The 15,539-nt window shown below is 36.4% G+C and overlaps 1 protein-coding gene across 2 annotated transcripts in view; it reads right to left on the bottom strand.

Moving 5' to 3' along the window:
- The window catches only part of LOC103721031 (transformation/transcription domain-associated protein-like), a 69,272-nt gene that overhangs the window by 19,705 nt on the left and 34,028 nt on the right, over nucleotides 1-15,539 (bottom strand). For both annotated transcript variants that reach the window (XM_039132729.1, XM_039132730.1), the window contains exons 11-18: nucleotides 8,917-8,969; nucleotides 8,741-8,839; nucleotides 7,425-8,657; nucleotides 3,597-4,598; nucleotides 3,159-3,494; nucleotides 2,710-2,968; nucleotides 2,414-2,636; nucleotides 1,941-2,316 (exon numbers count right to left, since the gene is read on the bottom strand). In XM_039132729.1, coding sequence (XP_038988657.1) covers nucleotides 1,941-2,316; nucleotides 2,414-2,636; nucleotides 2,710-2,968; nucleotides 3,159-3,494; nucleotides 3,597-4,598; nucleotides 7,425-8,657; nucleotides 8,741-8,839; nucleotides 8,917-8,969 — 3,581 coding nt within the window. The remainder of the gene's footprint in view (nucleotides 1-1,940; nucleotides 2,317-2,413; nucleotides 2,637-2,709; nucleotides 2,969-3,158; nucleotides 3,495-3,596; nucleotides 4,599-7,424; nucleotides 8,658-8,740; nucleotides 8,840-8,916; nucleotides 8,970-15,539) is intronic.

Genomic DNA, 15,539 nt, shown 5'->3' with positions numbered 1-15,539 from the left:
TTGAAGGCCCTCTTTGGGGAAAAATGAAAGAAGAAAAGGTAAAATATCATAATAAGGTAACCAATAGCTTATAAATTTTTCAGATGATTACCAGCATATGAGCCTCCCACACTCTCGGCAATATATAAGGATTTAGGCATCAATGTGTATTAGTTTGTACCACAAGTTATGCACTGTGTTGATCAAGCATGGGCAGGGGGGATGGATTAACTCTTTATCATGCATAACTAACATATTGATCAGCAGAAACATGACATTGTCCAGCAGAAACCCTTGTTTTTCGCTTTTAGCCCATGCACATGATAGGCACAGCAAGGAAATGTATGGTTCCATACTGCATGATACGTCAATCCTCGGCAATATTTGCACAATCAATGAAAAGTCGTTTGAAATTATTTGTGCTTACATGAAATGAAAATTTATAATATTAGTTTGTGGGACAAATTACCCCAAAGATATGCAATGCACAAATTAACAGTGGTTAGCATAAATATCTTCGGTAGTTTATGAATACAGATTTCTAAATGTTGCTCAACAATTTATTTCTTTCAACATTTTTATACAATAATATAATGCAAATAAAAATGGTTTATATCTGAAAAATTTAATAAGCATGTATTATCTCTAGTAGCAAATTGTTTTACACAAGGTCCACAAAACCGGTACAGGAATCCGCACTAGTATATTATCAGTTTGGTATGGTATGGTGCATACCCCATTTCGAGACAGCACTTTTCTCTCGCTCCCAATCATGGTACTGCATGAAATCAGGTGATATGGGTCAGTACCAAGCAGAAACAGGCAATTCTGCTCGGTTCAGACAAGTGTGGCCTAAGTTCCAAAACGAATCAGCAAACCGACCATTTCCACACCAGTTCAATTCTGTATTACCCCAAATCCGGCAATTCGGCTCAGTTTTGCAAACCATGGTTTTACAAACCCACACAACCCCATGTTGAATTGTGCCAAATGCTGACATTACTTGACAATCAACATAGGCATTATAAGCAATATTTTAATCCTTAGACCATCTCAAGTAAATAAGATATATACTGGTTCTAGATAATATGTTTGGAGTTTATAAGATTATGTTGCTAATTTAATTTTGCAAAATGTAAATCTCACCATACCTAAAGGTGGAAGCCAAGAATGCTACAACAAATATATTGCAGGATATTTTGTTAATTCAACTTCAACAATAACCTTGATCCCTTGTAGACCACAATTGTATAGCTAACTTGTTAATATCAACTCAACTCAAATAAGCCTTAATCCCAAATTAGTGGGGGTCGGCCACATGAATTTTTTTCCTCCATTCTGCTCTATTAGAGCTACAGTTGCTGAAAAAATGTAGTGAAATCAAGTCCTTCCTTACTAATTCATCCCAAACTACTTATTCATGGCTAACTTGTTAATAGCAGCTTCCAGAAAAGCCAGCCCAATACAGATAAGTCAGCAATCTAGCAAATGCACTGGAAAATGGCTTTTGTAAACAAAGAACAGACAGCATTAATGGAGGACAAGTCCAGTGCAGATAAAAATAGTAAGGTCATATCTAGATAAAATCCTATTAACATTGCAAGGCTCAAAAGGAAGAGGGACCTCGATTTGATTACAAGAATTGATACAAAAGAGCAAGAAAATTAGAGAAACCTGGACAGAATTAGAAATGGAGTTTGAAAATGTGCTTGAAACAAGAGGTTAACTCTCAATAAAAATCTAATGGGGAATAAAGGCATGCAGACTTGACCAAATGCAGGGACATTTTCCTGTCAATTACATTTATGTTGACTGTCATATCACCTACCAATTCCCTTCCACTACACAACAATTAATTTCTCAAACAGTCTAATTACATCATCAAATAACATAAGGAACCCCAGCAGAGATGCAACACAGAGAGAGACAAAGGAGGAGGAAGAGGAAATCAGAAAATGTACCTGCAGTAAACTTAGTTCCTGTTCATTTTGTAAACGAGCAATCCTTTCTGGTGATTTCCAAACAACTAATAATGTCTCAAATACAACACGGTTACCATGCAACCATTCAGGCATTAATTTAACTAAAGTAGAGATAAGCTCCAGTCCATGAAAGTAACCATCAGAACATGCACCCAAGTTTACTGGAGATGGACCAGCAAAATTATCGGATTTGGGGTTAATAAGGCCTTCATCATTCGAAGAGCCAGGTTGTGCTGTGGATCCTTCAGCTTGTGAGTAAAATTGAGGAAAAACACTTGCAAGTATTTTTTGTGGTGACTTTGCAAGTTCTTCTCTTAGAAGCTGACCAGCATCTGAGCAGATAATATACATAAACCTGAAAAACAAAGTTTGGAGCAGAAGAAAACTAGTAAACTTACTCTTACTTCCATCTATGAGTTCCTTATCAATTAATCATACAGCCACATGCTTACCGTCTGAAATATTTTGGATGACCTGATCGAGCAAGAAAATAGTCTACAGCATCTGTGGCATAACGATTTAAAAATTTGGCAAGTGGGAGACGATAAGGGCTGTTGATTTCACTATAAAACTGTCCCTGGGGAAGTGCCCCTTCCAGATCAATTATTATAGTCACAAGTTCATCTAGGAACTTCCCAGCTGCTGGAGGGAGAAGGTGGAAGATTTCAATCATGGCTGCAGAAGACAAAACACATAATCAGAAACCAGCACTGAAGCAGAAATTGAACAATCAAGCAAGCAAGAATACCTGCTGCAACCTTCGGCTCGTCTCCATTCTTCCAGGCCTTTGAACTTTGCACAAGCTTTTCAGGTTCTAGCCATTTCTTCAAGTGATCCAATAACTTGACGCCCAAAGTGGCATTAAACCAGTTGGATAAAAGTTCAAGCAGACGGGCCAATCCTTGCAGCAAGGGCATGGTAAGACTTCTCGTATGTGCTAAGTTAACCAAAATAGGCCTCAGGCTGCTCTGCAAAAGATCTTTTGGCATCCTTTGTTGCTGAATAACCTAAAAAGCAACTTCTAAATAGTTTACATCATGATCAGAAGATAAAACATTATATAAAACATCATATACCCTATAGTTGAAATATGGAGCACCTACAGTACATCTAGGTTAGTTACTTGAACAGAAAAATCATGATTTAAATAAAAGCATACTAAAGTGAAACAAAAAAAGGGGGAAAAATCTTAGAAACCTGACGAAGCCCTTCCTTTGCCACAGCCACAATCTCTGGGGTCCGACAGGTAAGGGACTTAAAAAACATTGCAATGATCTTCGCACGCAACTCAGCATAATTTGGTGTCTTCAGATCAGCCCAAGCCATCGCAGTACAAAGCAGTTCAATGCATGCTGTCCGAAGCTTGTTAAATGTAGTCACCACTTTGGGATTCATTAACTTTGTGGCCAAAACTGTTTCATCAGCCTCAGCAAATTGCAGTGCTTCTTGCAAGAAATTGACTAGTTCTGGCGTCAACTTGAGAAGAGGCGGCCTCAAGGCAAGGCAAAAGTTCAAAGCTGTTACTGTACCAACCTGTAAAGGAAAAGAATGGTATCAACTTTATAATTCTAAGGTAAAAAAGAAAAATCTGTGATTTAGGAAGTCAGCTAGTAGTTGGATAGCAATTGTTAATACTTGTTGCTCGATATTCTTCAACCGTAGTGGTCGCATTATAAGAGGCTGAAGCATAGGTTGATAAAAAGGTTCCAGCAATTCAGACACCTCACTACCAGTCCTGCTAGCTAAAAGTGCCAAGCATGATTGCACGTTCTTTCTTACAATGATAGAGGCATTTGGGTTTAAGAGCTCCATAGCAAGAAATTCAACAACTCCCTGAAAACTATTCCTGCGAGCTTCATTGTTTGCTTCATCCACATTATTCACCACACGGAGAACCTGAGAAAGGACTTGACTTGTCTCTTCCTGCTCTTTATTGGCATGCATTGGTAGTCTTTTGAGCACATATATAAGACCACGCACTATTCTCACTTGGAAAATGCATAAAGTCTCAACAGAGACTTTGCCAACTAAAGCCCCAAGCCCCATTACACCTCCAATTTGAGCTTGCCAAGTACTTCCATAACAACAATGGAGTAGACGAGGCAAAAGTTGTTCAAATACAGGAACTCGGACACTTGGGGGGGGTGAATATACAGGATTCAGTGATGGACTAGAAACCATCATTGGTGTCCCAGGGCCACCCCTTGAACTGGGCACGCCAGTATGTTTTGCTCGTGCAAGAAAAAGAAGTGTTTCAGAAAACACATTCAAAGCAGTAAGAGCGGCCTTGGCATGGAGTCGGTTTTCACTGGAAAGCACATCTACTAATGCATCCAAGAAAATTAGAGGATCCAACTCCTTAAGATTAGAGGAAGTGCTACCCCTTGATCTGGAATTCATGTGACCACTTGATGAGAGCACAGAACCAACTTGATGCCCTATTGTGACAGAAGAATTAGCTGAAGAATAATCAACATGAAAAAGCATCGCAAAATGACGGCACACATTAATAGCAAATTCATCATTTGCATCTTGCAGCTCAGGATCTGCACTGGCTGCAATAGTTGTCATCAGGAGAGTCTTGAAAACAGATTTCTCAGCCATTAGTTGAGTTTTTGTCTTCACACCCAAATCAACCTGTCAACAAGGATAAGTTTATGATATAGTCAATGAATTACAAGGTCAAGAAGCTCCTACAAGGTAAATAGATCAAAGATCAATAGCTTAAGATCCTTATAAGTTTTAAGATGATCTACATACTTCCTGGAGACAAATTTAAATATAAAAGCCACCCCTACAAACATAAATGCATATAAATATATATATATATATATATATATATATATATAGACACACACACACACATATGCAAATAAACACACACACACACACACACACACTGACACATATATATATATATATATATATATATATATATATATATATATATATATATTTGTATATGTGTGTGTGTATATATGTATATGTGCGTGTGTGTGTGTGTGTGTATATGTATATGTGTGTATATATATCTGTATATGTGTATGTGCATGTGTATCTATACATACATATGTATGTATGTATGTATGTATGTGTGTGTGTATATACATACATACATATAGATATATACATACATATATATCTATATGTATGTATGTATATATGCATATGTATATATGCATATGCATGTGTGTGTGTATAGATATATATAGATATAGATATCTGTATGTACGCATGTATGTATACATACATATATGTATGTATGTGTGTGTGTGTATTTGTATATGTATATGTATGTATATTTGTATATGTATATGTATATGTATATATATGTATATATGTGTGTGTGTGCGTGTATGTATATAAATGTATGTATCTATTGATGTATATATGTGTGTGTCTATATATACACACACACACACACACACGTGTATAAATCTATATATATATATATAAATAGATAGATAGATATGTCTGTGTATATATTATATATGTATATACACATGTATTATATATGTGTGTCTATATATATATATATATATGTATGCGTGTGTGTCTATATAAATCTATATATATATATATAAAGAGATAGATAGATATGTCTGTGTATATATTATATATGTATATACACACACATATGTGTGTCTATATATATATATATATATATATATATATATATATATATACATGTGTGTCGTGTGTGTCTATATATATATATATATATATATATATATATACATATGCGTGTGTGTATCTATATATACATACATTCATACATACATATATACATATACACAGATATATACATATATATACACAGATATATATATATACATATGTGTGTATATATATGTGCATATATATACACACAAAGACACATATGTGTGTGTGTGTGTATGTCCATATGTACATATGTACACGTACATATGTACATATGTACATGTATGTGTGTGTGCTTGTGTATATATATATACATACATATATATGCACACATAGATATATACATATATATACAAAGATACATATACACACACACATAGATATATACATATATCTATATATATATGTGCATAAATATATACATATATATACACAGAGATATATATATATATACATATGTGTGTATATATATGTGCATATATATACACATATATATGCACATAGAGACACGTATATGTGTGTATGTGTGTATATATATGTACATATATATGTATACATATGTATATACATAGTGGTATGCCGTATCGTACCATACGAGACAATACCAGGCATACCATATCGTATCAATTCAATACCGGTACGGATGGCAACCAACTTTCGGTACGCCAAAAAAACTCTGGACCGTACCAATACTATGCTAGTGTGGCACCGGTACAGGGTCCGGTATCGATACGGCAAACCTTGATATATATATAACAGACGTACATATATACATATACATATACATATATATATATATATATATATATATATATATATATATATATTCATGTGTTTGTGTTTGTGTCAATAATTAGAGGTCATCATGCATGTCTATATCTTAATGGAAGTACCTCCAGACCAAGTTAACACTAAATATAACCATTAAGAACTAACACCATAGTCCATAGGATTTTTAAAAGTCTTCAGTTGATAAACAACATTACTTGCATAACATGGCCATATATCTAAATTGGCAAAGACTGTTGCAACAGAATTATGAACTATTTTAGCCATTTTAGCAGTACAAACCAAATTGTTATAGCATTGTTACAAAACCATACAAGTTTTGTATTTAGGTTATATGATTATTAATAATTAAAATACTAAATAATTTAATCTTGCAATGTGTTAATACTCTCTTTTTCCTTTTAGAAAAGGGAGGGAGATCAACCTACACTATAATTATCCAAGTCCGGATGTTCAGAATGCGCCATCCAAGAGCCGAACTTAGAATTCTTGTTGTTAAGCAGAGGAATATTTCCACTGGGGCAAGTACCATTTCACTACTTTCTTTAACATTTGAGGCGCATACAAAGGCATTGGCATGCAAATTCTGTCCATAACTCCATATACTAGTAAGATGCTAATGCTACTAAATTATGCCATTTTGCAGAAGCAAGTTGCTGATCATAAAGATGGCAATTCTGCCAAAGATGGCATCAAGAATTAAGGAATGGTTGAAAAAGAAAAGCATTAATAACACTAAAATCAGAAAAATATATTGGACTTCTGTCCTAGTTTTCACAAAAAAAAAAAAAGAGAAAAGGGCTCGATATATCATAAGCGCATGATAAAAGCATTAGAGGACACAAAATGATGATAGATGGAATGATTTTCCTTTTAGTTATAAATTTTAAAATCAAATTTCACAATGAAAAGAAATATTGTGTTCTCTTTTATGGCAAAGATGCAGAATTTAATTAACATTAATCAATAAAACTTCTATGATTTCAGGAGTTACAACAGAAACTTCAAACTTACCTTCATATCCGAGGTTTCTGTACGGCGTCTTGAAGGATCCACAGAAGAAATTAGCAATGCTCCAAGGTTATCAGGGGCCACTCCCTCAACTGGTACATTTCCCCGCAAATTCAGCAATGATGTTAAGCATACTCGCAGAAATTTAAGAGCCTGTTTCCTGTAGAATGCATCCATGCCACCACTGTTTTGCATAACTGCAGCTACAGCAAGGTGTATGCAACGATCCAGGGATACCAAAAATGGGGTGGCAGGCTCAAATGTAAGGATCAAACGAAGTCCATGTTCAGGGTTCTCTTTACACTCAAGCGTGAGGGGTTCTTTGAGAAAACGCCTGTTACGGCCACCTAACTTACCAAGCAGTTGCAAAGCTCTTGTACCCCATGGGTATGGCAGGGGCCTCAAGTGAGACCATAAAGCAAGAATGACCTCAGACATGACATTTGCCATACTAGGTTCCAAGAAATCAGGATTCAGACTGTCAATCCAGAACTCAAGTGTCTGAAGTCCTAAATTCACAAGGTCATCACTTCCCTTCAGAGCTAAAACCAGAGGCTTCATAAGGCGAGGAATGTGAGGAAGTAAGGAACTTAAGCGAGCAGGTAATGTCAAACAAAGCTCCAGAACAAGTTCCCTCATATCTTCACCAGTGGGCCCCTCAAGCATACATAGCAGCATGTTAAGACAAGGTTGCAATGATGGTATAAGATCTCTCAGCAGGCTATCAAACTTCGGACCACTCAATGACCGGAACATACTACGAAGAAGGTGCATATAACCAAGAGGCTTTTCAACTTCAGTAGCATTCTTCATGCAAACTTCCATTATCACAGGAATATGAGGCTGCAGTATGCGTTCACATTCTGTATGAGCCTTTGCAGCAGCAACAAATAAGAATCGAAAAAGTTGCAAAACAAGTTTTGCTGCAGGAGTATCTGGATGTTTAAGAGCATCAAGTTTATTGCTGACAAGAAAATTTATCAGAACATCTGCAAAGGGTCGGAGGACCTTAGGAGCTTGTAGAAGGGTGGAAAATATATGAAGCAACTGAGTGTTTGTTATCATGCAGTCAAAGAGTTCTGGTAAACACAATGAAAACATGTCCGTAAGGTCTCGGGGTTCCATTATAGCTAAAATCTGTGAAAAGTGTTGCAACATTTCCCTTTCCTCATCCTTTTCTTTAAAAAGAGCTAAGCAGAGAACACCACTCCTCAGAACACCTGAGGCCTTCTGAACCTATCAAAATTCACATCAGAAACAAATGAGTTGGGTCCATAAAAAAGAGGAAAGGCAACAAGAAACACATGGACAGCCAATACCTCATCCTCCCTCATCCCTTTAAACACATGTGAAGGTGGCACATTAGTTGAAGGTGAGACCTGCACTTGCTGATGTGTGCCATGTGATGATGGTGAAACCTAAAGAAAAAAAAAATCATACATCAGACAACAAAGTGGCATCCACATATGAAGCATGGAAACAAATAGATATAAACCTGTGGGCGTGGCATATGACAATTAGTGATGCTCCAAATTATGGTCTTCATTCCTGCAACATGTAAGCAAATAATTGGTAAAACATAACATATCACTTCAATAAATGGCAAAAACCCATCATAGCAGATCTTGTTATATCGGTCTATCACAACTTCTACCAATTGTTCGTTAGTTCTCCAAATTCTGACCTCAGAATCTAATAAGAAATGAGAATCCCTCCTGGCAACCATTCTTAGATTATTTCACAAGAAAATGGCTACTTCCATGTTCCTTCTTCTTACTATTTTATTTGTGCAAATATCTTCAAGATACTATTTCTTCCTCTATTCTAGACACACTTCCTTGGAAATTGCGCTTTCCTTTTTCAATTAAAAACATGTTTTTTCTTTAAGCATGAATGGAGCCATAAAGGGCGTGTTTGGTTCGTGACCAGAATTGGAATCAAAATGGAAATCGGAATGGCCATATTCCCTGGCACATTTGGTTCGTGACTAGGATCGGAATCGGAATAACCGCTTCCCATTGTTTTGGTTTGGTTCATTGAAAGGCAAGAATTGAAATCAACCCAAATTTTCAATTTAACCCTTGAACTGAAATCTTCAAAAATTGATTATTTCATCTATTTTTGAGATATTTACCTTATATGACATTAAAAATACACATCAGGGGACTTGAACTTGAACACAATTTAAGAACTGACTTCTCTAGGGATGATATTTTTTTTGTCGATTTGTTGATTGCTCCTGTGAATATCCCTTAAACTGAAAATTTATCTCTGTATATTAATAATTTTATACTTATTATATTATATATTTTCTTGTCAACATTTATTGAATATAATTTGTAAGTATTGACCAAATGGAAGATGACCTAACATATGTTAAATAGTTGGAAAGATGGGTTGCCATCCACTCTCTCGTCAACATTGACATTCCTTCAATATTCAAATCTTCTGTTATAGTGTAAGAAACATTGAGCCGGTACAATATAAAATTGATGTTTCTTTAAATGTTATTTATCTAAAGCACATATATACCAAAAATATTAGCATCAATACAAAATTAATTGGGGGCAGAGAGCAGCTTTCTAGAAAGAGAAATTAACCCCATGGGGCCAAAAAATAGAGCACATATTTTTAACATCTTAGCAAATCTAAACTTCAAAACACGTTATAAAAGGATAAAGATAACCATAAAGAAAGTGACATAGTATCCCATAAAAGGAAAAAGATAGAAAAATAACTGTTAACCTATATTGTGAAAGCAACCTGTCCCTTTTGATAGAGGGACATCAGTTTTTTGGGATGCTACATTAGTTTCTTTATGGGATTCTTGTTAGGACTTCATAACATAGATTAACGGTTGTTTTGCTATCTTTTTCCTTTAATAGGATGTTATGTTGCTTTCTTAATAGGATGCAACGTTATCCTTTTCCTTTTATGATGTGTTCCAAACCCTAGGCCAAGATGTTAAAAATATGTGCTTTTTTTTGGCCCCATGGCAGTTAATTTCTCTTTTCACGAAGTCACACTCCCCCTAATTTAATTTTGTATTGATGTTAATTTTTTTGTATATATACGCGCTTTGGATAAATAGCATTTAAAGCAAGAAATGCTGAACCGGCCCGTATCAGCCAGTTCAGCCCGTACCGAACCGGTTCGGTCTCTGACCAAATCGGTACGGCTACAGAAAATGATTCCGGGCCTACTGACCGATACAAGGCCGAACCAAACGAAACTGGACCAGTTCCGTCCAATTCGGCCAGGACTCGGTGCGAACCAGCACCGAGTCCGGTTACTATGGCATTTAATGCCACACTGCGCCGCGCGCGCGCTGTGGCCTGTTTGGCCATTCGATACCGGTCTAAACCCATACCGAACCAGTCTGGTGGCCGACCGGTACCAGTTCGGCAATCCTTGATTTAAAGAAACATTAATTTTACATTCCACCTACCCAGTGCCCCACACTATAGCAGAAAATTTGAATATTGAAGAAATGTTGATCTTGACGAGAGAGAGTGGATGGCAACCCATCTTCCTAACTTCTCTTTCACATATATTAGGTCGTCTTTCAATTGGTCAATAATTTCTAATTATACTCTATAAATGTTAACAAACAAATATATCATATAACAAATATAAAATTATTAATATACAAAAATAAATTTTCAAATTGAGGGATATTCACAAGAGTAATTAACAAATTGGAAAAAAAATATCATCCTTAGAGAAGCCAATTGATATATGATGTTCAATTTCAAGTCCCCTGATGTGTGTTTTTAATATCAAATAAGATAAATATATCAAAATAGATGAAAACAATTAATTTCTGAAGATTTTAATTCAAGGGTAAAATTGAAAATTTGGGTTGATTCCGATTCCTGCCTTTAAGTGAATGAAACAACATCAATGGGAAAACCAGTCATTCCAATCCATTCTGATTCCAATGTCAATTCCAATCATGAAACAAATGCACCTTAAAAGTCTTAGGAAAACCAGAGACTTTTCTTATTCAAACTCTCTCAATTTGAGAAGGTCCAAATTTGCTCACACCAGACAAGAAAAAGTCCTGAGAATTTCTTACTCCTAATCTTTTAAAATCTAAAAGGTTTAACCTCATAAAGTTAAGAACCCCCACTCCTAGCCAAACCTTAGAAATCCTTTCAATCCAAAAAAAAAAATCACTCCAGACGAGTTAAGTGCTCCATCTTTGCTAGCCCATCCTCTCTACATGACCATCATAATTGCAAGTTATGATGATACTTCACAAAGTTATTTAGGATGATCTACTGCTTGCAGTGGCTCAAAAAGGAGGAAAATCTTCTTCCGTTTAATTGAATCCCTAACATTGGCTTATAGACTCAAGAGCAATGAGGATGAAGTCAAGTACATCCCTCATCTAGTTTTCCTTCTTTTTTAATAACCCATCTAAAATTTCCTTTTTTTCGTATTTGTTGTGCTTAAAGCTAGATACTTGAAGCATCTCAATGAAAGTACTACTACCTTTTCAAAAATTATTTATGAATATCACAAAGTCATATCACTCGTCCCCACCCCCATCCCTGGAAAAAAAAAGGAAAAAAAAAACAAAAATCATGGCTACATAAAAGAAAATTTATTTAACATTTGCCATACTCTTCACATGTAACTAAGTTCTCTTTTAAAAGAAATTTCTTTCTTCTTAACAACCACCCCCTCCCCTCCCACCCACCACCCGGGGGGGGGGGCTCATTTTCTTGTGAACCAACAAGCTCGTGACACATATAACAGCACAATTCTGTCTTCAGATATTCTAAGAAACAGCTGCACGCCATGACCGTGGCCAAACAAGACAATTTCCAACTACTTGTAGTCTTGTACAAGAATATGGCACTTTGTGATGGCAAACAGAAGATGAAGATCATTAAGAAGGGGGAAAAAAGAAAAAGATGTGCCCTATGTAATGGTCGAGCCTCACTATCCTTCCTTGGTGTTCCACCCATGGTTGCCCTAGCAAAGGAATATGACAAGTAGGATTTCAAAGAGCAAAAGCATCCTCAGCAAAGTTGTCCTTTTTTTTTTGGGTACAAGCAAAGTTGTCCTCTACAGCAATAAAATGTTTCACTCATCATATACAGTGAAGATCGATCAATGGTGACCAAATTTAGACGGTACAAAAGTTGAATCTGAAACCAGAGAAGCACACCACAATCCCACATAATATCATGAGCTCATGATAATAAATTATCTTACAGAAAAGGTGTATAATATACAAGGGCTTGATGCTATAAGGAAGTTTTAGGGCTGAAACTGGATTGGATACCAGTATAGCCATATCCATTTTTGTCTTATCTGACAAATACAATTACCGATACGGATATTAATCGGATGCAAAAATTCTTAACCATATTTGTTTTAAACAGATATGGATACAAATCAGATACTGAAAGTATGGATATACATACAAATATAAGTTGGATAATTAAACTTTATGACCACAAAATCAAGATATTACTAATTGAATAGTAAATCAACTGAACAGCATGTTAATGCGGTTATATATTTTCCTTAAAAGTTAATGAGTTTTATATAAAATTAAATAGGGTTATAAATAGAATTGGATATTCAAATACAGATCGGATAGTTATCTATCCATATCCATATCCATTTTTCTTTGACGAATATGGATACATATGTGGATATTAGTCGGATGCTTGAATTTCTATCCAGATCCGACTAGGTTCGAATACGAAAATGAATTCGGACAGATTTTATCCGGTCCACATTCACCCTAGGAAGTTTAGTGCTACAAAATCCTTATGAAAGCTGGTGCTCTTATTAGGATGATCGTGGCTCTCTAACAATAAGGTCATGTACCATGGTAATGGCCACCTATTCTTTCATCCGCATTGAAAAAAATGAACTTTCAGGACCCTCAAAATGAAGACTCAATAAAGCCCATGCAGAAGATCAAGAAGCCTAAACAACCAACAAGATAAAAGAGAATAGGTGTCTATGTGCAGATGTTTAAAAATGTTGTTGAGCAAATCTAGAAACCCTCAAGAAGCAAATACTATCAGACCAAGTAGAAGTATTGCAGAACAGAGCCAACCCCAGCCGCATATTAAGCTTCGGGTCCCAAGTGAACCACAAAACACATCTAGAGACTGCTAGACAACAAGAAAAGTCCTAGCTTTATCAGAAACAAAGCCAAAGGTTCTGACATGCTCCCATAGAGCATCAGAATCAATTCAACACCAAATAACGACATCAAATCCTACACCGATGAGTTCATCTAGATTTAGTTCAAACCACAAAAACAATCCATATAGTTGGGACAAGGCAACAGTATTATGGATTGCATTTGGTATCTTAGATGATTTATACTTGATTTTACACTAATCTATAGGGTGTCTAATCATTTGTCACTTGTCTAACTCAAGGTCAGTGGAACCGTCCCCGAACCGGGCGGTTCCAGTTGTACCAAGCCGTCCCAGTGGCAGACCGGGATGGTTCCGGCAACGAAAACAAAATCCATTGCTGGAGGAAAAGAAGAAGGAAAGAGAGAAAGAGAGCGAGCGGGGAAAGGAGAGGAAGGAAGAGAGAGAAAGACGGAGGCCGGCGAGCCGCACGGAGGACGCTACTTCAGGTTCCGCGACCGAAAAACAAGCCGGATCCTCTGAAACAGGGGCTCGGGCCCCTTTTTAATTTTGAAATTTTTAAGTCGGCAAGCGATTTGCCGATTTCACTTAAAAATCGCGAAATAAAAAAAGGGATCGAACCCGTATTTCAAATGAAACATGAGACCCAGCCTGTTTTTCGGCCCCAGAGCCTTCCTCTGCCTCCTGCCCGGGTCGCCGACCTCCGCCGGCCTCTGCCACCCTTCCTCTCTCCTGTTCGCCCTCTCCCCCACCTCCTCTACTGTGTCAGTGCAAGCCCGACACGGCACAGCACAGGCCCATACCGACCCATGCCGCTAGGCAACCAATCCGGAGCCCGATACCGGCACAGCAGACCATGGTTTAACTTATTGAATAAGAAGTCAATTAGGATTAGTATTGATCACCAATTGCTCCAATTCTAGATTCTAAATTAACACATAACACTTCATAATACAACTTTCCAACTCTCATGTCGACCATGTCCACCTAAATCAAGGCTTATTAGCAGTTATCTTTCTTTTCAACTCGAGTTAAGCCATGTACAAGTGTAGAGGTACCCACATGCCACATAAGAAAATTAAGTTCTTTTCAATTAAATGCAATGAGTGTTCTTTCTTACTTTTGAGATATTGTTAAGCAACTTCTTGGATTTATTCAAAAGATTTCACCAGTGCAGTAGAAGAGTAGCCCTGTTAGCAAGCTCGCTGATTCAAGTATAGGATGCCAACAAGAAGTTTCATCCAACTTTAGTCCAATCAAGAGAAGGAATTGGTGAGATTCCAATTAATCCTCTGAACACGAGCTGCAGTTTCTTACTTTTTAAATTCTTTAGAAGACCATAAAATATCATATTAGTTTTTCATTTCCTTCTCTTCCATCTCAATTTATTTTGCAAGATTTACGCCTCCCACCAACAAACATAGTTGGGGCATCCTAACCCTGCACCACCTGTGGACCTGATGAGAGGGTCGTATTAAACTATATAAGGATGTATCGCTGATTTTACAATTTTTTATTTGTTTCTTCTAAATTCACTTTTAATTATGGCTGGTCATCCACAAGAATTTTTCAACTGTAAAACCTTTCCCATAGCCAAGACATTCTTGAACGCTAAATTTGTGATTTCACTGAGAGGACCAAAGTAGTAATGAAGAGACATTCGAATTCTCAGTACATGCAAGCAATTAGATTATTAAATCCATTCAAATCCAAAAATTTGGAATGCTCTTCTCCATAGATTAAAATTAGGAGACTCCATTCAAATCTTACAACTCAAATTTCTTGACCTCCAACTTTTACCAAATCATAAGATTCTAATCATAAACCATAAACCCACTAGTGTTGGTCTTCATTTCTAATGTAATTGTTACCTACGCTTATATTTCCTAAGTTATATATCATGTGGCAAGTTGCCCATTTCTGGCATTTTTGTTTGAACTTTATCAGTTACTGGATGGCACTTCTTCTTTGAGAAGGAAGAGAC

Source organism: Phoenix dactylifera, chromosome 13 (genome assembly GCF_009389715.1).
Source record: "Phoenix dactylifera cultivar Barhee BC4 chromosome 13, palm_55x_up_171113_PBpolish2nd_filt_p, whole genome shotgun sequence".
Lineage (NCBI taxonomy): Eukaryota > Viridiplantae > Streptophyta > Magnoliopsida > Arecales > Arecaceae > Phoenix > Phoenix dactylifera.
The sequence above is the reverse complement of the archived record's forward strand: the minus strand, read 5'-3'. Positions and strand labels throughout refer to the sequence as shown.